General features: G+C 41.3%; 1 protein-coding gene and 1 pseudogene across 1 annotated transcript in view; both read right to left on the reverse strand.

The window, feature by feature from the left end:
- Positions 1 to 24,100, reverse strand: part of LOC139466662 (syndetin-like) — a 65,178-nt gene that overhangs the window by 31,494 nt on the left and 9,584 nt on the right. Inside the window, exons 2-11 of the mRNA XM_071248258.1 lie at positions 17,429 to 17,506; positions 17,131 to 17,235; positions 16,670 to 16,741; positions 9,664 to 9,788; positions 9,037 to 9,154; positions 8,603 to 8,638; positions 5,233 to 5,315; positions 4,374 to 4,515; positions 3,570 to 3,710; positions 1,504 to 1,636 (exon numbers count right to left, since the gene is read on the reverse strand). Coding sequence (XP_071104359.1) covers positions 1,504 to 1,636; positions 3,570 to 3,710; positions 4,374 to 4,515; positions 5,233 to 5,315; positions 8,603 to 8,638; positions 9,037 to 9,154; positions 9,664 to 9,788; positions 16,670 to 16,741; positions 17,131 to 17,235; positions 17,429 to 17,506 — 1,033 coding nt within the window. The remainder of the gene's footprint in view (positions 1 to 1,503; positions 1,637 to 3,569; positions 3,711 to 4,373; positions 4,516 to 5,232; positions 5,316 to 8,602; positions 8,639 to 9,036; positions 9,155 to 9,663; positions 9,789 to 16,669; positions 16,742 to 17,130; positions 17,236 to 17,428; positions 17,507 to 24,100) is intronic.
- On the reverse strand, positions 1,953 to 3,535 carry LOC139466864 (uncharacterized; annotated as a pseudogene).

Below are 24,100 nucleotides of genomic sequence, written 5' to 3' on the forward strand. Positions count from 1 at the left end.
AGGTACATGTGGGTGATGGTGTCAGGTACATGTGGGTGACAGTGTCAGGGACATGTAGGTGATGGTGTCAAAGAAGGTTGGTGACAGTGTCAGGGACATGTGGGTGATAGTGTCATGTTGGTGATGTGTCATGTGGGTGATGTGTCATGTGGGTGATAGTGTCAGGTACATGTTGGTGATGGTGTCAGGGACATGTTGGTGACAGTGTCAGGGACATGTGGGTGATGGTGTCAGGGACATGTTGGTGATAGTGTCAGGTACATGTGGGTGATGGTGTCAGGGACATGTTGGTGACAGTGTCAGGACATGTAGGTGATGGTTTCAGGGACATGTTGGTGACAGTGTCAGGGACATGTGGGTGATGGTGTCAGGGACATGTGGTTGATGGTGTCAGGTACATGTGGGTGATAGTGTCAGGGACATGATGTTGACAGTGTCAGGGACATGTGGGTGATGGTGTCATGTGGGTGATGGTGTCATGTGGGTGATAGTGTCATGTGGGTGATGGTGTCATGTGGGTGATGGTGTTATGTGGGTGATGGTGTTATGTACATGTGGGTGATGGTGTCAGGTACATGTAGGTGATGGTGTCATGTGGGTGATGGTGTCATGTGGGTGATAGTGTCATGTGGGTGATGGTGTCATGTGGGTGATGGTGTTATGTGGGTGATGGTGTTATGTACATGTGGGTGATGGTGTTATGTACATGTGGGTGATGGTGTCAGGTACATTTGGGTGATGGTGTCATGTGGGTGATGGTGTCATGTGGGTGATGGTGTTATGTACATGTGGGTGATGGTGTCAGGTACATGTAGGTGATGGTGTCAGGTACATATGGGTGATGGTGTTAGGTACATGTGGGTGATGGTGTCAGGTACATGTAGGTGATGGTGTCAGGTACATATGGGTGATGGTGTCAGTTACATGTGGGTGATGGTGTCAGGTACATGTGGGTGATGGTGTCAGGTACATATGGGTGATGGTGTCAATTACATGTGGGGGATGGCGTCAGGTATATGTGGGTGATGGTGTCATGTGGGTGATGGTGTTAGGTACATGTGGGTGATGGTGTCAGGTACATGTGGGTGATGGTGTCATGCGGGTGGTGGTGTCAGGTACATGTGGGTGATGGTGTCATGTGGGTGATGGTGTTAGGTACATGTGGGTGATGGTGTCAGGGACATGTGGGTGGTGGTGTCAGGGACATGTAGGTGATGGTGTCAGGTACATGTGGGTGATGGTGTCAGGTACATGTGGGTGATGGTGTCACGTGGGTGATGGTGTCAGGGACATGTGGGTGATGGTGTCAGGGACATGTGGGGGATGATGTCAGGGACATGTGGGGGATGTTGTCAGGTACATGTGGGTGATGGCGTCAGGTACATGTGGGTGATGGTGTCATGTGGGTGATGGTGGTAGATATATGTTGATGATGGAGTCATTAGCACCTATAATACCTGTCTTATGCTGCATGCATACGTACAGTTATTACAGGCAAGTTACCGGTGTGTTCAGTAGCCATGTCTTGGTCATGGCTCTCATGCCACTGCATGGTTTTGTAGTAGCTCTTCATCACTCCCCACAATGCCTTGCAAAGATCCACAAGACATGGTGTGAAAGTCTCTGTTGTTATGTGCTGCAACACAATACATAATGATTTCAGATCTGATGCTGAAGCACTGACCAGCATCAAGCAAGTGGGAATGAGAATGACTGACTGTTATTGCTTGGTACATCCTCAGTGGGTACTGCTGATGCTTGTGTTGGATAATATGCTGTCTTCATGGTGGCTTCTGATTGCAGAAGCCCCAAAGATGCTTTTAATAGCTATTATTAGATCATAACAATCCACGATTTCTGATGTTGGTGTCCATCTGATTAATTTTGAATGCTTCAAATGTATTATGAGGCTCATGATTTATATACAACCTTTATTCAGTTTTCATCAAAGCTCAAAATGACAATTTCATCATCTCCGTTCTACCATCCATAGCCAGTATGTTATTGTCCATATGCCTCCTACCAGTCATAGCCTGTATGTTATTGTGTACATGCCTCCTACCAGTCAAAGCCTGTATGTTATGGTCTACATGCCTCCTACCAGTCACAGCCTGTATGTTATGGTCTACATGCCTCCTACCAGTCAAAGCCTGTATGTTATGGTCTACATGCCTCCTACCAGTCAAAGCCTGTATGTTATTGTCTAAATGCCTCCTACCAGTCACAGCCTGTATGTTATGGTCCACATGCATGCCTCTTACCAGTCACAGCCTGTATGTTATTGTCTAAATGCCTCCTACCAGTCACAGCCTGTATGTTATTGTCTAAATGCCTCCTACCAGTCACAGCCTGTATGTTATGGTCCACATGCATGCCTCCTACCAGTCATAGCCTGTATGTTATGGTCTACATGCCTCCTACCAGTCACAGCCTGTATGTTATTGCGTACATGCCTCCTACCAGTCATAGCCTGTATGTTATGGTCTACATGCCTCCTACCAGTCACAGCCTGTATGTTATTGCGTACATGCCTCCTACCAGTCATAGCCTGTATGTTATGGTCCACATGCCTCCTACCAGTCACAGCCTGTATGTTATTGCGTACATGCCTCCTACCAGTCATAGCCTGTATGTTATGGTCTACATGCCTCCTACCAGTCATAGCCTGTATGTTATTGTCCACATGCCTCCTACCAGTCACAGCCTGTATGTTATTGCGTACATGCCTCCTACCAGTCACAGCCTGTATGTTATGGTCCACATGCCTCCTACCAGTCACAGCCTGTATGTTATTGTCTACATGCATGCCTCCTACCAGTCACAGCCTGTATGTTATTGTCCACATGCCTCCTACCAGTCACAGCCTGTATGTTATTGCGTACATGCCTCCTACCAGTCACAGCCTGTATGTTATGGTCCACATGCCTCCTACCAGTCACAGCCTGTATGTTATGGTCCACATGCATGCCTCCTACCAGTCACAGCCTGTATGTTATGGTCCACATGCATGCCTCCTACCAGTCATAGCCTGTATGTTATTGTCCACATGCCTCCTACCAGTCACAGCCTGTATGTTATTGCGTACATGCCTCCTACCAGTCACAGCCTGTATGTTATGGTCCACATGCCTCCTACCAGTCACAGCCTGTATGTTATGGTCCACATGCATGCCTCCTACCAGTCACAGCCTGTATGTTATTGCGTACATGCCTCCTACCAGTCACAGCCTGTATGTTATGGTCCACATGCCTCCTACCAGTCACAGCCTGTATGTTATGGTCCACATGCATGCCTCCTACCAGTCACAGCCTGTATGTTATGGTCCACATGCATGCCTCCTACCAGTCACAGCCTGTATGTTATGGTCTACATGCCTCCTACCAGTCACAGCCTGTATGTTATTGGGTACATGCCTCCTGCCAGTCACAGCCTGTATGTTATTGTCCACATGCCTCCTACCAGTCACAGCCCGTACGTTATTGCGTACATGCCTCCTACCAGTCATAGCCTGTATGTTATGGTCTACATGCCTCCTACCAGTCTACATGCCTCAGGTGTAAGAGTCTCACCTTGCACAGGTCTGAGTACTGCCTCTTCTGGAAGTTGGTGGTGCCAGTGCCTGAGCACAGCTCCACATATCCAAGCACCACAGTGAATGCTGTGTTGTGGATAGCACTGGCGAAGTGCATGTGTAGCTGGTCCATGGCAGTCTGGAATAAGATACCCTTGCTCAGATATACATAAAAATCTTCATTCAGAGGTTTGTCGGTTATAATTATCTTTCATATCCATATTTCAAGCTGGGGAGATTCAAATGGCTCTTGTCCAGCAAAGTACAGAAGAGACAATGCAGTATTTTATTAGCAATGCCAGTTTATTTTGGGAATGTCAATCATCAAATTGTTGCCACTTGTCAAATGTAGCTCACACACTTAACTGTACATCACCTCTACTTGGGACTGCTCAAATCACTACTACAGTTCAGCACAGGTAACTTCATGTAAAATGTTGAAATTATTTTAAGACAGACCTCTAAAGAATGGTTCGATCTTTGTTAACTACTTATTAGTACAAGTTTGCTTAAATGTTCATTACAAAGTTCACTTAATCCAAATCTAATGGTAGTGACAATACATGACACTCAGTTCTAGTATTCTGCTGTATACTACAAAGCACAACACAACTAAGCCATTTAAACATCAATGTAATGTGAGAGGGTTAACCTGCATCAAGTCACAACTGTTATTATACAAGGCTAATGAAAATCATTTGGGGAAAAAGATTTCTGGATGTTCTGGATTCTAAATATTTAGCAGTTTCTATTACAAAACATTCATAAGCACAAATCCCACAATGGAAAGTGGTGTGTGTACCTGTGTCTTGCCCAGCAGTCTATATGCCATCTGCACCTTCTCATAGTGTGTGACATCAAAGCTGGAGCAAGTCTTAGACAGCGCCACATCCAGTTGTTCCTCAATCATCTCCAGTGTGTCCTGGAGTTTGGAACTCAACTCACTGCAAACAGTTTAAACATGCAATTGTTATAGTCAGTTCTGTAAATCTGGACAGATTTGTGCCAAGAAATTATTGCAAGTGTCTAACACTAGACTCAACTACAGCTGGAATTTTGGCATACAGCATGTTGATGAGATTACCAAAGATCAAAGCGGCTTCTGCCCAAGTAATTTTTCATAAATAGGAAGCGTTATGACGAAAGGGTTACTCAGTGTCAGTCAGTGGTTTTTAACCATACATGCATGTGTTGTTGTAGTTTACAGGTTAGGTTGGAGTAGCATGTTCATCTAACAGAAGAGACTGGCTGGCGTATGTCTGGACTGCTCATTGACGTGATGTGGCAGGTCAGTGAACTATTGACACTGAGTGACAAAGTGCAATTACGGACACAAGATTATTGATTTAATGATGCAGCTGGCTGGTTGACAATATGTGGAAGCAAATGGAAGAAATATGCCTCCTTACGTTTTTTGATGATCTACAAATATCACTGTGTCTTAAAACTATTGCGAGTGTGTGTAACTCACAGTTTTTACAGTCACGATAGTCTACATATGCAAACAGCCTTGATGACTAAGAACAACATGAATGTTACTGTCAATAGTTTTGACACAAAGGGAGCTCTGATGCTGTGACTTTCAATGACTCATGACTGATGGTAATCGGTAGTGCCTGAATGTATGGACTGATTTTCTATAACAGTGTTCTTCAGTGTACCTGATACAACGGTAGTGCCTGAATGTACTGGCTGCCTTCTGACACTCCAGACATAGTTGTATAGCCCCACTGTAATCCTCCTCCTGAAACACAAACATCACAGATGATGGTTGCCAGGCACATATCAATATGACATGGAACCTTTATGATTTTATTCAGTGGGAACAAAATTTGTCTATGACTGTGATGGTACACACTTCTTAACTGCACCTGAAAAATTTAGTAAAATCTAAATATTTTTTACATTTGTATACTTATCCTGCATTACTCCTTAATGTATTTATTGCTGTGTTTAGATAGAAAGACGGAGCTATGAGAGGTCTAGCTGCAGAAGAAGTTGTTCTAACCAGTGGTGTAGCAATACCCTCAAACAGCTACCACGTGACCCGGAAGTGGTGACGTTACATGAGAGGACATGGCGAAACCGCATTATCGGTGGTTTGAGAAGGGAGCTAACTCAGTTTGCCTAATCGAAAGTTCGAGGTGGGCCCACATTCGAAACTAAACGCACTTGTTGTTGAGAATATGTACAATGTAAACTAACCCGCATTACGAACTGTTATTATGTCTATTAAAAATAAGTATTATGACTTAATAATTGGATTAGAATGTACAAATGCGATGATAATACAGCAGAACTCACTTCTATGAACATCGCCAAACTAGGTCGTGGGGTCATTAATATTCATGAGTTATTCCTTTTATGGAACAAGTTCTCAGAAAAGTTTGAGGCTTGTATCATGACTGTCATGTCCGAGATCAATTTAAGTGTAGACATATTTCCAGCGGCAAACTTATGATCAGATTGATGTGTCATACTGGAAAAAGAAGAATGAGTAGTTTTGCCTCTGTAAATTTAATTTGAAGTAGATCAAAGTTTCTTGCTTTGTAGCCTATTTTTGCAAAACTAGTGTGGTCAGCTATGATGACGTTATTCAAACTTCAAAGACTTTGTGTGCATTTATAAAGATATTTCCCATCAATTTTACAAAATGAGAATAATATATAATGTCACACACCCATGCAAATGTGATCCCACTAGTCTAAATGACTCAGTCAACCCAATGAAGCCCAGCGATTTACAAATGTGGGCCCACCTGTTTCGATCACTGTAAGACAGGAACAATGTGGGCCCACATTTTAGAAAATGGTTATAAGTAAGCCAGGCTAATGAAGCTTAGCGATTTATAAATGTGGTCCCTCCTGTTGCAATCACTATGACGGAAGAACGTCTTCCTACTAGGAGATATACAAATGTGGGCCAACTTGTTTCGATCACCATATATGACGGGAACAATGTAGGCCCACATTTGAGAAAATGATTATCAATATTTAAGTAGAATTTCGCGATTAGTAAATGTGGTCCCTCCTGTTGCAATCAATATGAGGGAAGAACGTCTGCCCACATTTAGGAATTGATAATCAGAACTAATTAAACAACCTAACGAAGCTAGGTTATATTAAAATTTGGGCCAACTTGTTTCGATCACCATATATGACGGGAACAATGTGGGCCCACATTTTAGAAAATGTTTATCAGCACTAAACCAATCTAAGAAGATGTACGGATGGAAACATAAATATATAAAGCATTCAAACATTTAATTAAGAATACGTTTTACCTTAGGGATAAGCTGAGCATTTAATAGCTAGACCAACAACTTACAGTGTGACTGACGCCATTTCTCGCAAATACGAAAACAACGGAGATAGCTCCCGTTTGAATTTAGAGTGACCTCCCTTTCCCAATATAAACCACTGATAATGCAGTTTCGCCGAGCACATTACTTGTAAAAACGTGTGGGCACAGGTCCCAGGGGAGGCACTATGGAAGTCATCCTGTCTGCCATCCAATCGGCGACTTGGTTCATTCCAAGATGTGTTTCCAAGTCCGGAGAGGGAGGTTCAAAGTTTGGGACAAAGGCTCCCTCAGAGTTCTGACTGCTAATCACGTTCAATTATACAGACAGAAGAGCTATATCTGTCTACAAGAGGCGCCAAGGAGGCAGATGAGGATAGAAGATGAAGTTGAACTATACTTTGACTCGACTGTAGCAACCGGCCGAGCAGTGCTAGTTGTGGTAGACAGGGATGCAGCGAGGTCAGACATCATAGGGTGATGGTGACCACGCTGCATACATCGTTTCTGTGCAGCCTTCAAGTATAGGGAGAAGTCCTTTGGAGACAAGGGGCTGCAGAATCAACACTGCGTCTAAGAGGTGTCTGTGCAATCTAACAGGTGTCTGTGCAAATAATTTAAGCAATTTCATATTCCCAAACGGAAGACACGGAAGATATTATAGGAGAAAAACAAGAGTAAAAGAACACTTAAAATCTACACATGAGATGTGTAAGAAAGTAGAATGATTGCCAATGCAAAAGAAATAAATTCTCAACGCAAGACACGAGAGCATGTCCATGTGGCAAATGGAAAATGGTGGAATGGAACAATAATACTTGCATAACCGTGACAAAAGGCCACAAACAAGCGGGAAATTAACACAAAATATTTATGGATAAGACTAAAAAGGCACAAATATAATATCAACTGGAAACAAAGTGTAAATAAGACGCAAAGGATGCAGAAAACTGTGTTGACTGACAAAGAAGTAATAAGCTCTTATGTGACGTCACCACTTCTGGGTCACGTTGCAGCTGTGTGAGGGTATTGCTACACCGCTGGATGGGACAACTTCTTCTGCAGCTAGACCTCTCACAGCTTCATCTTTCTGTCATACAGCAGTAAATGCATTAAGGAGTACATCTTCCCGAGGCAAGAGAGTTAACTGACTTTAAAAGTCCAGCTTCCACCCTGGCCGAACAAGGCTGGAATTCTTGGGTTTGATCGTAGCGCCACCTGTGGCTATTACGAGCTATGTCCCTTCCATGCCTCTCCTATGGACCAATCAGATTCCACCACTAGTATCACTTGCATTTGCTATCTATATTGTGATAAAAGGAGTCTTACATCACGAAGTTCATCAAATCACGTGAGCACCTAGATTAAAAACATGAAAAGATTTAGAAAATATTTGTTGACAACGAGTTGGCGGTGCACATGTTTTGCAAATCCTTCAATCGACCGAAATCTGCATGACAGTTTACGAACTGGATTTTGATTTCGTTGTGCGATTTTGATTGGACTATGGATAGACTCGTTAGTCTAGCCAAAATGTAACTCCATAATACCAGCCTAGTTCGGCAAGGGTGTAAACTGGACTTTCATAGTCAGTTAACTCTCTTGCCTCGGGAAGATGTAAGGAATAATGCAGGATGAGTTAAAAAAATTGGGTTTTCTCCATCAGATTCCTGAGAACAGTTGCACTGAATTTGTCATCAGTTGCTACAGTGTCTACTTTAGTCCACTTACCTCCATCATTTCTCTCAATCTCAAATCTGTTCTTTGCTGAAAGGTCAATAAAAAGCCACAATCATGCTCAAGAAAAGACAATGAGGTCATTTTCAGTGATTCCATTTGGTGGTAATTACCAGTTCTTGACCATTAAATATGATTTTGACCAGGTATTCCAGATGCTTTCCGTAATTGAATTAGTTGAAATAAGTATCATAAAAACCTAGCTTAGCATTATCAAAATATTCTTATAGGTTATATCATATAATTTATATGTATAATTAGGTAAAATAAAAACATAAACACAGATTTCTCAATATGTTTTGTCTTTGGGGCTACATTACACTTGGATTGACCAACTGGTTTGAGAACATATTGCGCATGTGTACAAATGCTTGCACAGGGAAATCTTACCTGAAAGCACAGAGCACAAAGTGAAAGTGTAACCATACCAGTGTTTTTATTGTGTGCAGTGATTTGAGCAATCCCCAGAGTTGCTGTCTCTTCCTGTAGTTAGCGAGCAGCCCCAGACTGGCAGTGGTGAAACTCTCCCGAGCATGGAACAGTTGCCTGCAAGGGAAACAACCCATCATTACCAAAGCATGCACAGTCTCTGGAAATTCCACCAACACCCACATCCATGTGTATGAGAGTTTTTCTGGTTCTGCTGTTACAAAGCTTAGTCATATAATTCATGTACTGAATCAATGAATCCTTTATTCATTAATAAACAACCGGCCCATATTACAGTGAAAACACAAACAGTTTCAAAACTGTGTATTCTTCATACACATTCAGGTACAATATGCACAAGAATTAACAGGAATCTCCAAATAAAGTTATCATGTATTGAAGCAATCTTCTACATGTTTAATGGATAAACTGTAATAAATAAACCATATGTCAGTAATAAAGTCAATATTGCCCTTCTCCATACAGCGCTGGATTTTATGAGTATTATAAGTTCACATAAAAGTTTATCAGTTATACACTGTTATCAATGGCACTGATGAACAAGTTCTCTCCAGGTATTTCAAGCCCGAGGGTACTCATGGCCTGCCTGAACATGGTGCACCTACTTGCGTCCGGTGCTGCAGATGACCCCCGCCAGCTGCAGTGTCTTCTGCAGCTCCATCACCCTCTGCAACTCCGCTGCATATGCTGGCTGCTTCTGGAGGATCAACTCCGACACTTTCTTTGAAACCTGCATCAGTTAATGACATTTTGTTTGTTTGTTATTCAGTGCCACAGTAAGCAATACTGTCCAGCTGTACAGTGGCCAACAGTCTCACACCTGTGCCAGGCAAACTGAGACCAATCGCTAAGCTCAATATAAAATGTTTTTTGTGCAGTTTTCTGACAGCATTCCTAGGGCATCACATTCTATGTAATTATTGTGAAAACAGTGTGCAGAGTACAAAACAGCAATACTGCTCCATACAACGCCACACAGGGAGCACTCTTACCATGTTTAACATGGTAATTGTAATTGTTGGATTTCTCTACAACCCTCCAGAAAACTCAACCTACTATGAGGGAACAGATAAAGACAGTCTCCATATTCTTGAAGAAACACTTTATGAAATGAATAAAACATATGATACAGAATTACTGTTAATAGGAGACTTTAACTGTAGAACAGGTGTTGAAGAAGACTACATTATTGATGACAATGCAGAATATCTACCTTCTAGTGATTGGAATGACAGCGATGGATTTTCACTACCCCGTAAAAACAGAGATAAAGAGGTAAACAATTTTGGTAGGAGGCTGCTTGAAATTTGCTGTATATATTGTGTTCATTTTGAAGGTTTTCTGGAGATGAGGTTGAATAATTACACATGTACTGCAAACAATGGACGTAGCACAGTGGATTATATGCTTGCTACCTCAGCTCTGTTCGAGCAAGTCAAAGACTTCAGGGTGCTGAGTGTGGACGAATCTGATCACTATCCTATTATTTGTGAATTGAACATTAACACTAAGCTTATGGACATAGCCAGGGACATGTTACTGACACCCTATACAAAGTACATTTGGAGAGATAGCTGCCAAAAAGTCTTTGATAAAATAATCACTGATGATGTTTCAAAATCACTGATTAAGGATATTAATGCTGAAATTTAAAAGGATATTGATAACGCCGTCAATTAGATAACGCCTTCAATTAGATATCGCATCTTTTCGAGCGGATAGCAGCTTCAATGAGTAGACGAGATTGGTCACGTGACTCTATATCCGCCCGACAGTTCGCGTGGCGGAACATGCAGTGTGAGACAGCCAAGCGTGAAAAGTATCGGGCCCTAGACAAATTTAGATTGACTGACACTTTACTTGATTTGCAAATTTATAAACAAAAGAAGCAAATATTTAAATCAGTGTATCATGATTGTAAATTGTCTTTTCAGCAAGGAATCAGAGATAAACTTTATAGTATTCGTGACAACTCTGAACTGTGGAACTCTATTAAATCATTTAAAAAGACCAACTCATCTTCTACAGGTAGCAAAGTCAGTGGCACTGAATGGCATAATTACTTTAAACAGTTACTGTATACAGGTCAAACCACCTCGATCATTATAGATAAAGTTAATCAACATTTATTTGTGCATGGTTCACATTGTAACAATTGCAATGAAGGACTACCTGATCAACCTAATAGACACATAACCCTGCAGGAAGTTACAGAGACAATCCGTTATCTTTAATGTCATAAAGCTGCAGGTTGTGATGGAATTCCAATGGAATTACTTATCCATTCTTCATTTCCAATATCTCCGATACTTATGAATTTGTTTAATGAAATAATGAAAACTGGGAATTTCCCGATTGATTGGTGCAAGGCAATCATATGCCCTCTTCATAAAAAAGGCACTTTATCTGATCCTAACAACTACAGAGGAATCTCTCTATTACCAGTGATTGGAAAGGTTTTCACCAAAATATTAAACCAGAGACTCCAAAATTGGTCTCATGAAATTAATGTTATTCCTGAAAATCAAGATGGACTCAGGAAAGGTTATTCGATGGTGGACAACATGTTTTCTCTTTATGGGATGATAAGAAAATACCTCTCTAAATCAACAGTAGGCAGATTATATGTTTTCTTCATAGACTTCTCAAAAGCCTTTGATTGGGTAAATCACACTGTACTTTGGCATAGACTTGTTAGCTATGGAATACATGGCAATATTTTAACTGTTTTAAGAAATATGTATTCAAACCTATGGACTTGTATACGGACAGATCAAGGTCTCACAGACTTGTTTCAGTGCTGGGTTGGTACTCGCCAAGGATGTATGGTCAGCCCACTGTTATGTTCATTTTACATCAACGAATTGGTTACTGAGATGACTTCTTCAAACTGTAGAAGCATTTTCATATCCAGCGTTAGAAATTGGCACTAGTCCTGTAAGTCCTCAACAAACTGCCCAATGGTAAAGGTATCCTAAGGACTAGTAGAAATTGGCCAATTTTAAGGGTTTTGCTATATGTTGTCATTATAAGGACTAGTGGACAAAATCTGTAAGTTTCTAACCCTGATATCTGAAGATTGTCCTAATATATGTTCACTTCTCTATGCTGATGATGTCGCTAACTCTGCAGATTCCGCAGGCAAACTCCAAAAACAAAGAAATTGTGTTAGCAACTTTTGTGAAATATGGGGTATGAACCTAGATATACAAAAATCGAAAATAGTTGTATTCTGAAATGGTGGTTATCGATGGCAGTATGAAAAATGGTATAACAGGGGCTCTCAGATCAAAACCGTCTCCTTATATAAATATCTTGGTCTCTACTTTAACCTTAACTAAACAGGTATTGGCAAAGCAGGCGGAGAAAGTATGCCTACACATATACAGATTGCACTCTATGTATGGTGGCTTACCAATTATGACTGCACTAAAGATTTTTTTTCTATAGCATGCTTCTGCCCATCCTTACATACGGCTCCAAACTTTGTGGATACCAAGTCATGGATCAAATTGAGAGAGTTCAGACTAAATATGAAAAAAGAATTCTGTATCTGCCTCTGAGTGCTTGTAATGATGCTGTTCTTGGAAAAAGTGGTGGACCTCTATTATTTCTCACCTTTGTAACATAATGTGTAAAATATTGGGCTAAACTAGTAACTATGAATAATGGCTGACTTCAGAAGCAAACGTATCTAATGCTGTATGGACTGGACTTCCTGGGCCACTAAAAAAAAACACATCTTATTCCAGTTTCGCTTTGGCTATGCCTGGATTATGCAAGATGTTGGAAATGTTTATCTTTTTATGTCTCAGTTTAAGCAACGTGTATCTGATTACAACATCCAATGATGGCATTCATCAATATCATCAAATCCAAAGCTAATGGTAAATTCAACCTACAAATCTATTTTACAGACCGAAGTATATCTTACACAAGTCGACTCTACACTATTGAAATAAGCGTTGTAAAGATTTAGATGTGGCTGTCATTAGTTGATGATCGAAATGGGCAGATGCAAAGCCATCGAACCAGAATGTCGCTTGTGTAGATATTGTCTTCGATTAAATATTAGTCTAGTGGAAAATGAATATCATTTTGCACTTGTATGCCCTGCTTATAATGATTTAAGATGTCGATCCATTGATCCTAAATACTTTGTAAATTCGTCACTGGAATCCTTTGTTCGTATGATGTCATCTAATCATAAACCTACTATTGTACAGCTATCGAAATTCATATTGAATGCAATGAAATTGTATAAGTCACTTTATCTGTAATTGTATTTCTGTAATGTTATGATCTATGGGCCTGTGGCCTCTGACTTGAAATATAGGTGTTACACAGTCCAGTTGCACAGTGGCCAACAGTCTCACATCTGTGCCAGACAAACCAGTGGAGCAACATTCCACACCAACCTGCACCTTACCAAGTCAACGAGTCTCACCACCCAATCCATTGTAGTGGCCTGGGTCAGTGGTAATTACTGTCAAGTCTCGTTAATCCGAAACTCATTAATCCGACAATTGGCTTTATCCGACACTAATGATGGGAACCAATTAAATTAGTGCTATTTAGACAGACCCTTTAATCTGACAGTCTCTCACTCTGAAACAAAACACACCTAATTAGCAATGAATTATCGAAATCACTCATTAATCAGTCTTGTTAATCCGACACAGTGATCAAAGTACTCCATGGTCAGCGTACTCCGTGGTCATCTATCCACGAGTACACAGCCCTGTGTTTTGATGTGAGACGAGTCGGTGAGTAGTTGCATATTTCAACGGCTGCAGAGATAAACACTAGGTCTAACTGAGATAGCTTGGTCTTCTCAGATTTCTCAATCTTCTTGATGATCTCGATGACCCTGTAGAGATTAGGATGACGATGATTCAGTGATGCATTGGGGCGACTGTGGAAACCTTCCAGGTTGTTGTTGGTCCTTGGGACGAATGTCTGGTGATGGTTCCAAAGCGAAAGAGGGAATCTGGCTCCATAATCCACCCAGTTTGTGACTATGAAGTCGTTGGATTCGTCAGCATTCGGTACATCGGGAGACTGGTTCATGGAGTCAATCCATGCATCCTGAACCTGTTGAAGAGGCAGCAGAGGCAAGGCAGCAGCTCGTCGGATCCACTGTTCCTCAAGGGGGTTATTTCTGTATCCAACAGCAAGACCTTAACCGTCGGAAAAAAGCAGGAACCGCTCACCATCATGGGTCTCTCTCCAGGGTGCTGCAATGTCGACTTCAGCTCTGGTTTTAGGGAGTTTCGGGATCGTGTGACTGCGGTGTTTGTACATGGCGCTGCCGACCTAGCTGAAGGAGGGAAATATAGCTGCAGCCTCCGGATCATGTCTCAAGACCTCGTCGTTGTAGAGGGCTGGCATAGGAGTGGTTGGTTCTTCTCTTGCTCTCTTCCTTAAGCTGCCAAGGAACTGGATTCTGCTGGTGTCTTCTGGTGGGTGGTTGTGTACAGTGAAACTTTTTGAGTAAGCTCCTACTAGCTCCTAACTCATTTATTTCCTGAGAATTTTCAAACAGAATTACTGGCCTACTCTTATCAATTAATCCGCTAATCATGGGCTGTGACCATTGTTAAGTGGGTAGACTGGCTGTGTTTGAATTAATCCCACCTTAATTCTCCACTGTCTTACAATGGGTGTCTCACTAATGGGATGTCTTACTAATGGGATGTAACCCTCGCTGCTGCTGAGGACATCCCATTACAAGTTACGTCAGAACTACCTTTCACAAACTTTGACCAACCAATGAAATTACTAACAGGAAGTCAATATTAGCCACTAAGAAAGCAGCTTTCTTCAGCATTGCGGCACTAGTTTCAAACTTCCATTCCAGACTGTTTCAAAAAGTATTTTGAATCAGTCAAACATTGAGTTAAACTTTAGAGGTTGCATGATTAGAAAACATTCTACTAACAATGTAACATAACAATATGAATGTTGCCTTTTTTTTTTATAACAAAGTGTTTGAATCGTTATCTATCGTGTCGTTGTCCGATATTGGATCACGAACATTGATACTACTACGTAACTTCGTTTATCCAACATACTCGTATGCAAACAACAATGTTGGATTAACAGAACTTGACTGTACATTGTTACACATTACACACATTAAACATCAGTACTATCAGTCTCTGAGTGAAATAGCCTTCTGCATGTTCTTACACTGAAAGTATTCCTGGTGAACACAACATTTATCCTCAATATACTGTCTGGTAATATCTGTTTTACACAAATAATGACCACATTAATGAACAATGAATTTAGATTCATATTTTCACAAATGATATAATGTTTGAATAATAGGCACTAAAGGCCGTGAATATAACACACCATAAGACAATATTCAGTTGAGAATTCCTACTTGTTTACTTGAGTCACAAAGACATCAAACATGTTTCAACTGGTTTCCTGTCACAATGTTCGTCAGAACGTTTGGAGGTGATTAGCCTTTAAATCTGGGTCTAAAAGTAGACCTTTGAATATGAAGACAAAGATGTGATCATTGAATGTCTAAAATCTAGCTTTTCAACAAATCATTGGATTTAATCATTCTGGACGTAAAAAAGGGTGGGCCATTGCTGCTGCTATATGTCTGATGCTGCTGCTATATGTCTGATGCTGCTGCTACATGTCTGATGCTATATGTCTGCTGCTATATGTCTGCTGCTGTTGCTATATGTCTGATGCTGCTGCTATATGTCTGATGCTGCTGCTATATGTCTGATGCTGATGATACATGTCTGATGCTGCTGCTATATGCCTGATGCTGATGATACATGTCTGATGCTGCTGCTATATGTCTGCTGCTATATGTCTGATGCTGATGCTATATGTCTGATGCTATATGTCTGATGCTGTTGCTATATGTATGATGCTGATGATACATGTCTGATGCTGATGCTTTAAGTCTGATGCTGATGCTTTAAGTCTGATGCTGATTATATATGTCTGATGCTGATGATATATGTCTGACAGTCAGAGCTATGGGTAGAGTTAAGCCAATTACTTTGAAACAAATGAAGTACCGGGTACATACTTAAGTTTCAACTTTCGATGTCCTCATTTGACAGGCTAGTGGCGGCCATTTCCTTAGAATTATCTGTTAAATGTCTACGTTACTTTAAACAGAATGAAAATACCCAGACCTGGCGTTTGACAACCAACATTGCCAAGGTCAATTAAATATGCATCTTGAAATATGATTGGCTATATAGTAATATTCACGATATAGACCAATCGCTAAGCTCAATATAAAATGTTTTTTGTGCAGTTTTAGGACAGCATTCCTTTACTTCATTTGATTTTTTAGATAGGAAATAATTCAAACAGAGTGTGCCATCATTATCCATCATAATGTAATTTGAAAAATGAATTCACCAATGGCACAGCTTAGAATGAATTCTAATGAAGTGAGTGAAACAATTGAATAACCTCTTGCAAGGAGACGCAGTTCTGTTCAAATACCTCTGTTTGGAAATGTTATGTTAACAAGATTGTCCACTGACAGAAAACTATACTTGTCCATCAACATAATCAGTGTGATAGGCTGAGTCTCGCAAGCTGAAAACCTTGTCAACTTACAGCTTGTAGTTGTTTTCTCAGACGAATTCTGTCTTCGTCAACCTTAGACAGATCAATAACTTCTGGAAGTTTCTGAAATTGGAAAAATTAAAGATCCATAAGATCTTTTTTTTTCATTTTGCTTAGAAGTTGCATAAGTAAACTGCTTAAACTAACCATGTTTTCATTATTCAAACATCACTTTAACCATGACTGATTGCTGTACAAGTTACAACTCAACAAACAAATTACATGATCCTGTTGACTGATAGATCATGTTTTGTTGATACATATGCAAAGATAAGAAGTTAAACAGCCTGCTAAAAACACAATCAGTAAGACAAACATGATAAGAAACTCATCCTTAACACGATTTCACTTTGGATCAGAAATCAACAAAACATTATTTTCTTCACAGCTGAACAAATAGCATTTTCTTTTAATTCGTTGAAGATAGTTTTAACTCCAATTGTTACTATTACCTGCAGTTCAAAGTCACTCGTGTCAAAGGTCTCATCCTTGTAGTAGGCCTGTTCTATGGCTGCCACAAGCTCCTGATCTTCATGAGGGTTGCTACGGTATTCTGGCTAATGATACAAGAAAATCTTCAAGTAAAAACCATTAAATGACATAAAAGGGGAACAATTTCAATGACATTTCACAATGCAAGGTATACTGGTATATGCTCTTTGATTCTCAGTCAAACAATAATTTATCATGTTCATATCAACACTCCAAAAATATTATTGCAAACTGTGAAAACTTAAGTGTTTTTATTACCTTAAACTTTGCAACAGCAGGCTCTTGCTTGAATGATTCTGAGCTGATGTTGTCTTCTATTGGAGAAGTAACAATCTCCTGGAGATCAAAATAACATCACATGAAATTGAAGGTTTTCTTGTGAGATGAACTTCTAACCTGGACCATCCTGTGTACTGGGCACCTTGTTAATCTGCCATATTATTTATCTACATTATCAAGTTAACATATACCAGTCAGTGGAAGTAAAATATTTGCCATGTTTTCAAACAATTTTGATTCCACCATATGATATAGTCCCTTTTGTAAATTGTCATCCAAATACGGGATCACAATAATATATGCTCTTTATTCTAATCACAACGAAACATATCGAAACTACACGCTATATTTTCTATCATGTATAATATATATATTATTTATCATATAATGGGTAGGTTTATCGGCAGGATAAAGCCATCGGATAAAAATGATATCCATTGTGGTCATATGCGTATAGAGATGTAAATATAAAAGGTCAAGTAGGGACTGCTTTCAGTGTTTATAGACAAACATGCTGTCGCCCTTAACAAACATGGTGTCGGTGCTATTATTATCAAAAGAATTAGTCAAATCTAAATATTTTTTACATTTGTATACTTATCCTGCATTACTCCTTAATGCATTCACTGCTTACCTTACGACAAAAGACGGGACAGCGTTACAGCGATGGTCCTGGGTGAAGAAATAATAAACTATTGTTTGAAGTCCCACTTTTGGTGACCAGCGCCGCTCTCCTGTGACCTGTATGACCTGAGGTCACCTCTTCACATCAATGCCTGTCGCCCGAGCTTTTAGAAAACATACTTTTGAGGTTTCAAGTACGTAGTAATGGTGCTACCCTTCAAGTGTCTTTGGGTACGTAGATGTAGGAGGTGTTCAGCTAGGAATTGTGGTGCCACAGTTGTAGGGTTGCCTTGCAAAAGTGTCAAACGATCCCTGCTTGTCATCATATGGACCTCTTGTAGAGGTACGATGACCTAATGTTATAGCTTTTGCTGCCCGTGCTGAATAGCCCTTTACACTTAACACCTTTTCAAGATGATCCAAGCATGCAGACAAAACCTGTCTGGTGTTGGATGAGGCAATTTGCTTTGAGTGTGGATAAGTAGGTTTGACCACTGTGGGAGGGGTAGTAGATCGTTCTCTGCTAGATTTCTGAGCTCGACCAAACACCCTCTCACCAGCCACCGGGACGTGCCCAAAGTCAGAGCAAGAGTCCTTGATCTTTTGTATTACCCTGGGAATTAAAACTGGTGGCGGAAAAGCGTACACCTTTAGCCCTTCCCAAGGAATGCTGAACGCATCCACTGCCAAAGCCTGCGGATCCGGTAACGGAGAGACATACATCCTGAGTTAGTAATTTTGGCAAGTTGCAAACAGGTCCATGTTTGGTTGCCCGAACGTCTAAAGCAGTAACTGGAATGCTTCTGTGTGTAGTTTCTACTCGGTGGGGCCACCCTGTCTGGATGCAATAAGGCATCGGCCAGAATGTTTTGACATCTTGGGATGTGATGAACTATGAACTGTAGTTACGGACAATCCACTAGATAGAAAAACCTGAATGCCTGTTGAAGCAGGGAGTGGGAGTGTGTTGTTCCCTGATGGCGCAGGTACCACACCACAATGCTGTTGTCTGTGGATATTTCAAGTTGGGCTGATGGTAGTTCATTCTGCCAATGTGATATGGCCAGAATTAACGCTTCCAATTCCAAGTTGTTTATGAGCGCCAGACCATAGCCCTGGGCTGTCTGGTCCTGCAGGTGAGCACCTGAGCCTCTCCTGGTTAGATCCTGTGCCGAGGTGAGTAACCCTTACAACACTTGCCATTGGCGAAGTGTGCATTGTTGATGAAGAGCAGGTGACATGAGGCGTAAAATCTTGAGCCTCTGTCCCTCGGAACAGATAGGAGATCCTGGTCTGCCTGGAACAGGCCTCCTATTAACTAGAGTAGATAGGATGGAGTTAACTCCGCCTTCTTCGCCTTGTTGATTAGCCATCCCAGTTGATACAGTAGCCTTCTTGTGAAATCCCAGTGGCGGACTAAAATTTGCTTGTGTTGATGACACAGGAGACTGTCGTCTATGTACGACTCAAACCAAATGTTCCTCAGGTGTAGAAACGCAGTTAAGGGCTTCATTACTCGTGTAAATAGCCATGGGGTCACTGAAATGCCAAAAAGGAGCAATGCCCACTGGTAGTGAACCCCATTGAACAGAAATCTTAGGAATCTGCGGTCGGAGGGCGGATTGGAATATGCAGGTAGACATCCCGCAGATGGAGACTAATCAAGGAATCGAATACATTTATGCTGGTTCTGAGTAGTCTCAACGAGGTGAGGCAGAAGTATGGTGGACGCTTCAGGTAACGTTTGTTGAATACAGAGAGATTGTGTATCATTCTCATCTTGTCCAAGTCCTCCTTGGCTATATGGAAGATGTGGGAATAAAAACCCGGTGTTATAGCTCTATGGCTGTCTTTTCCAACAGAATGTCTATGTTGGCTTTTAAGAGCAGATGTTGCCTTTTTGGATAATACCAAGTGGAGCCGTGGTCAACGGTGGAAGTACCTCAACATCTAGTTGGTAGCCATGACGTAATACGTTGAGAACGTTATCGTCCTTGAGGATGCACCAGTTCTTCCAAAATCAATTCAGTCTCCCGCCTACGTGGGTATCGACAATTGGGACGACTGGAGGCGGGAGTATTTTATCTTATCACCTCCCATCATGTGGTATTTACCACGCCGGACTGATAGGTACCTTGAGGTTTCCTTCTGCCACGCCCTTTCAAGTGAAAAGGATCCTGTGCCTGGCCTTCCTTGAGAGACTAGCATCTATGCCTATAATTGCCTGACTTGCTGGATCGCTGGGATAAACTGTGAGATACGTGCTCCAAAGCCTTGAGTGCCATCTCATCCTTAGCATAACCTGAAAGTTTGGCTTGCGTGTCCGTAATTTGTTCATTAAACAGAGATGTGGAGGACCAAGGCTGACGTAGCAGCCTGCACTTAAACTCTGAGTCCCATGTTGATAGGGCTAAATACCCAAACCTCCGCATGACAGTTATTTCTGCCAACGCAGCTTTAAGGTGATTTCTTATGTGGTCAATCTGACGCTGTTGAAAATCAACTATAATTTGGAGATGATCTAGTTGGTTAGGGTTATCCTTTGACAGATCCTGCTGTACCCCACACTTTGCAATGCCAGTGCTGATGAAAGTTTTAATACCCGTCAAATTTCTGTTTTAATCAACACAACTCTGGTATCCTGAACCTTAAGAGCAGTAGACCTTGACGAGCTCGTCATTCTCTGTATATCCTCATCCAAACTATGTGCCTGGTCTGCTGCATCAAAGGCATGGATAGGAAATTCATCCTTCCTTAACTTTGGTGGCTTAAATGATGGCATAAGCGTCAGCCTGGAGAAGTCCTCATCCAGAGGTCTAATCATATCTGTCATCATAGGGTCGACCCGAATTGATGTAGGATGTGTCCATATTGTGTCCTTTTTATCCACCCTGTTACCCAAGGAAAGCAGTAAAATTAGGCGATCAGCTACACAATCAGGTACTTGTGACAGACCGAAATGAGTATTCTTTCTGTCGAAGAATCTCCCTCTTCACCATTAGAATAGTCTGACGAATCAGAACAATGTTGACGTGAATGTATAGAAGTGAACGACTTCTATTCCGATGTGTAGTGCTACCTCTGACTGTGGGCTTAGATGATCCGCCTGGCAAACAGGAATCATGCGTCGATGTCCAAGTGCGTGCCGGCATACTGGCACTACTCAACGATGAATGCGCTGTATTATGACGAACAATAGGAGTATTGTATACATTAGGCACCAGAGTAGGTACTAAAAACCTGTGCTGTAGATGTAATTGTTGCAGGCATCTGATACATAGGCGTAGGCGTGGGAGCAGGATACAACTGCTTTATAGACTGCTGCCACATGGACTGCAAAAACATTTGTAACAGTGTTGATGCCTGAGCGTGCATCTGCTGCGCTGGTTTTGTTGGTACAGCGCTAATCATTGTACGCCGACAGCCCTGGGGCTGATGTCATTGTGGATGCGCCTGGGTATTAGGCAGGGGCTGCACTCGGCGCAGGTATCTGCGATGCAATGCTCAATGGTGTTGGCTGAAACGTGGTATGGGTTTGTGCTACCCCCATCGAAGCGTCTTGAGATGCTTGTGCAGGCGTCGCAGATCTAGATGTCTCAGGCACCTGAAAATTAGGGTCAGTTATGATACTCACAAAATCCTCTGCATTTGCACTTCCACAGTGACAGTAATGGTTGACATATTACCCGCCGAAGATAATGGTTGTGTAGTAATGACTAAACCCTGTCCTGCGCTATTCAACGATTGAGATATCTTCATAGTCTCACGATGGGATGGATGCAAAATACTTTTGTGAGTGACCTGCCTACAAGTTGTAAAACTCGTTGGAGAGAGACGTACGCAAAAAACACATTTAGAATATGGTGCACAAATTTGTGTGCATGCCAGACAACACGGATGAGGATCTTTGGCAGACTTTTTTCCATGACAGTTAGTACAACGCTCAAGCAAAAGAAGGTATGCAAATAAAGACTGTTTGATGAAGTGGGACTGGAAAACTGTCGTAGAATTTAATTAATCTATCGGCAAAAATATTGTAACGATTTGGAAGTGTATTCAATAATTTGTATTTACACAACTCAATGTAACGCCAAAGCTAGTAGTATTTAAAAACACATAAATACATACGTAGCTGAGAATTGTAAACAATTTGACTACCTTGGCAGGCAAACAATTGTAACACAATTCAAAATGGCGGTGAACAAACAGCATGTGGCGGGATACGCCTAAATAAACCATACAGGAGTGCTCTCAGAGCACAACATACCCTGTATGAATTTTTTTAACAAGTTTATATTTTCGTTGTATTTTATGAAATAACAACAGGAGATGGCACTGCATTTGAAACAAATTGTGCAGAACATTTTGTTGGAAGTAATCCAGTCTGAATGCTAATGCCATAAGGATGTAGCTCACCCACAAAAGCCTTATACAAGAAAACTAACTATAGTTATAGTTATAGTTAGATATTGTGATATTCTCTGGAAACTGGATGAGCAGATTTCATGAAGCTCCGTAAAACAGGGGCAGTAACTCTGTCAGAATTTGTCGAAATGAAACGGGACTGCAATATGCTTATCATCAACATGACAACATCTTGTGTGTAGAGTGTCAGGGATATTCTCTGGAAACTGTAGGAGGAGTTGATTTCACAAGCTTAGTACCCTCTCTCAATTAGGCAAATGAAGCTCCGTAAAACAGGGGCAGTAACTCTGTCAGAATTAGTCATAATGAAACGGGACTGCGATATGCTTATCATCAACATGTCGACATCTTGTGTGTAGAGTGTCAGGGATATTCTCTGGAAACTGTAGGAGGAGTTGATTTCACAAGCTTAGTACCCTCTCTCAATTAGGCAAATGAAGCTCTGTAAAACAGGGGCAGTAACTCTGTCAAAATTAGTCATAATGAAACGGGACTGCGATATGCTTATCATCAACATGTCGACATCTTGTGTGTAGAGTGTCAGGGATATTCTCTGGAAACTGGAGTAGGAGTTGAGTTCACAAGCTTAGTACCTCTCTCACAATTAGGCAAATGAAGCTCCGTTAAACAGGGGCAGTAACTCTGTAAAAATTAGTCAAAATGAAACGGGACTGCGATATGCTCTGGAAACTGTAGGAGGAGTTGATTTCACAAACTTAGTACCCTCTGTGGGACTGACAGACGGACAGACAGACAGACAGACAGACAGACGAACGGACTGCGCCACGACATAATCTCCCTTTGGCCATTCTGGCCCGGCAGGGGATAATAAAACTGCACAACATGGTGAGAGCAATATGAAAAGATTACATCACCCATTGCAGATCGATTTTAGAATTGTAGACGAAAGCTGAAGGTCTATTTCAATCCAAAATGAGAGCTCTGCTGGTACACGTCCATGCTGTAACGCGACAGGTAGTGATGTGAAGAGGTGAACTCAGGTAATCAAGGTCACAGGACAGCGGCGGTGGTCACCAAAAGTGGGACTACGAGCAACAGTTTTTTATTTCTTTACCCAGGACTATCGCCGTTACGCTGTCCCGTCTTTTGTCGTAAGGTAAGCAGTGAATGCATTAAGGAGTAATGCAGGATAAGTACAAAATTAGTCTAATATACTGAAAATCAGTGTCAACTGTGATGTTGAAAAGGCATTGTAAAGCTTTGGCAACTTTGGAGATATAAATTGCAAAACAATTTAGTGAGGACACTAGCTTAGCGGGAACAGTTTCCATATCAGTGCTTGTAGACCTCTGAGGCTTGGAACCTTTCCCCCAAATTAAAACAGGTGGATTTGGCCAAAATATGTCCAAATTGTTACCTTGTTTCGTTTTCTCGCTGTATGTACATCTCACTGCACTTTGAAACATGATGATAGGACAGGGCGACTGTCAACAAGGTTTGACTGTGGCCATGACGTCTCGTAGACTAGGGTTAGAGTAGCTTCCCCTTAATAAAGGGCAGTTACTCTATCGGACAGACCGATGGATTACCGCGAAAGGCAAGTAAAAACAAATTGTGCAGGCAATTGTTGTTTTATATGTA

Source organism: Haliotis cracherodii, unplaced genomic scaffold, assembly GCF_022045235.1.
Source record: "Haliotis cracherodii isolate W230 unplaced genomic scaffold, xgHalCrac1.p SCAF_19, whole genome shotgun sequence".
NCBI lineage: Eukaryota > Metazoa > Mollusca > Gastropoda > Lepetellida > Haliotidae > Haliotis > Haliotis cracherodii.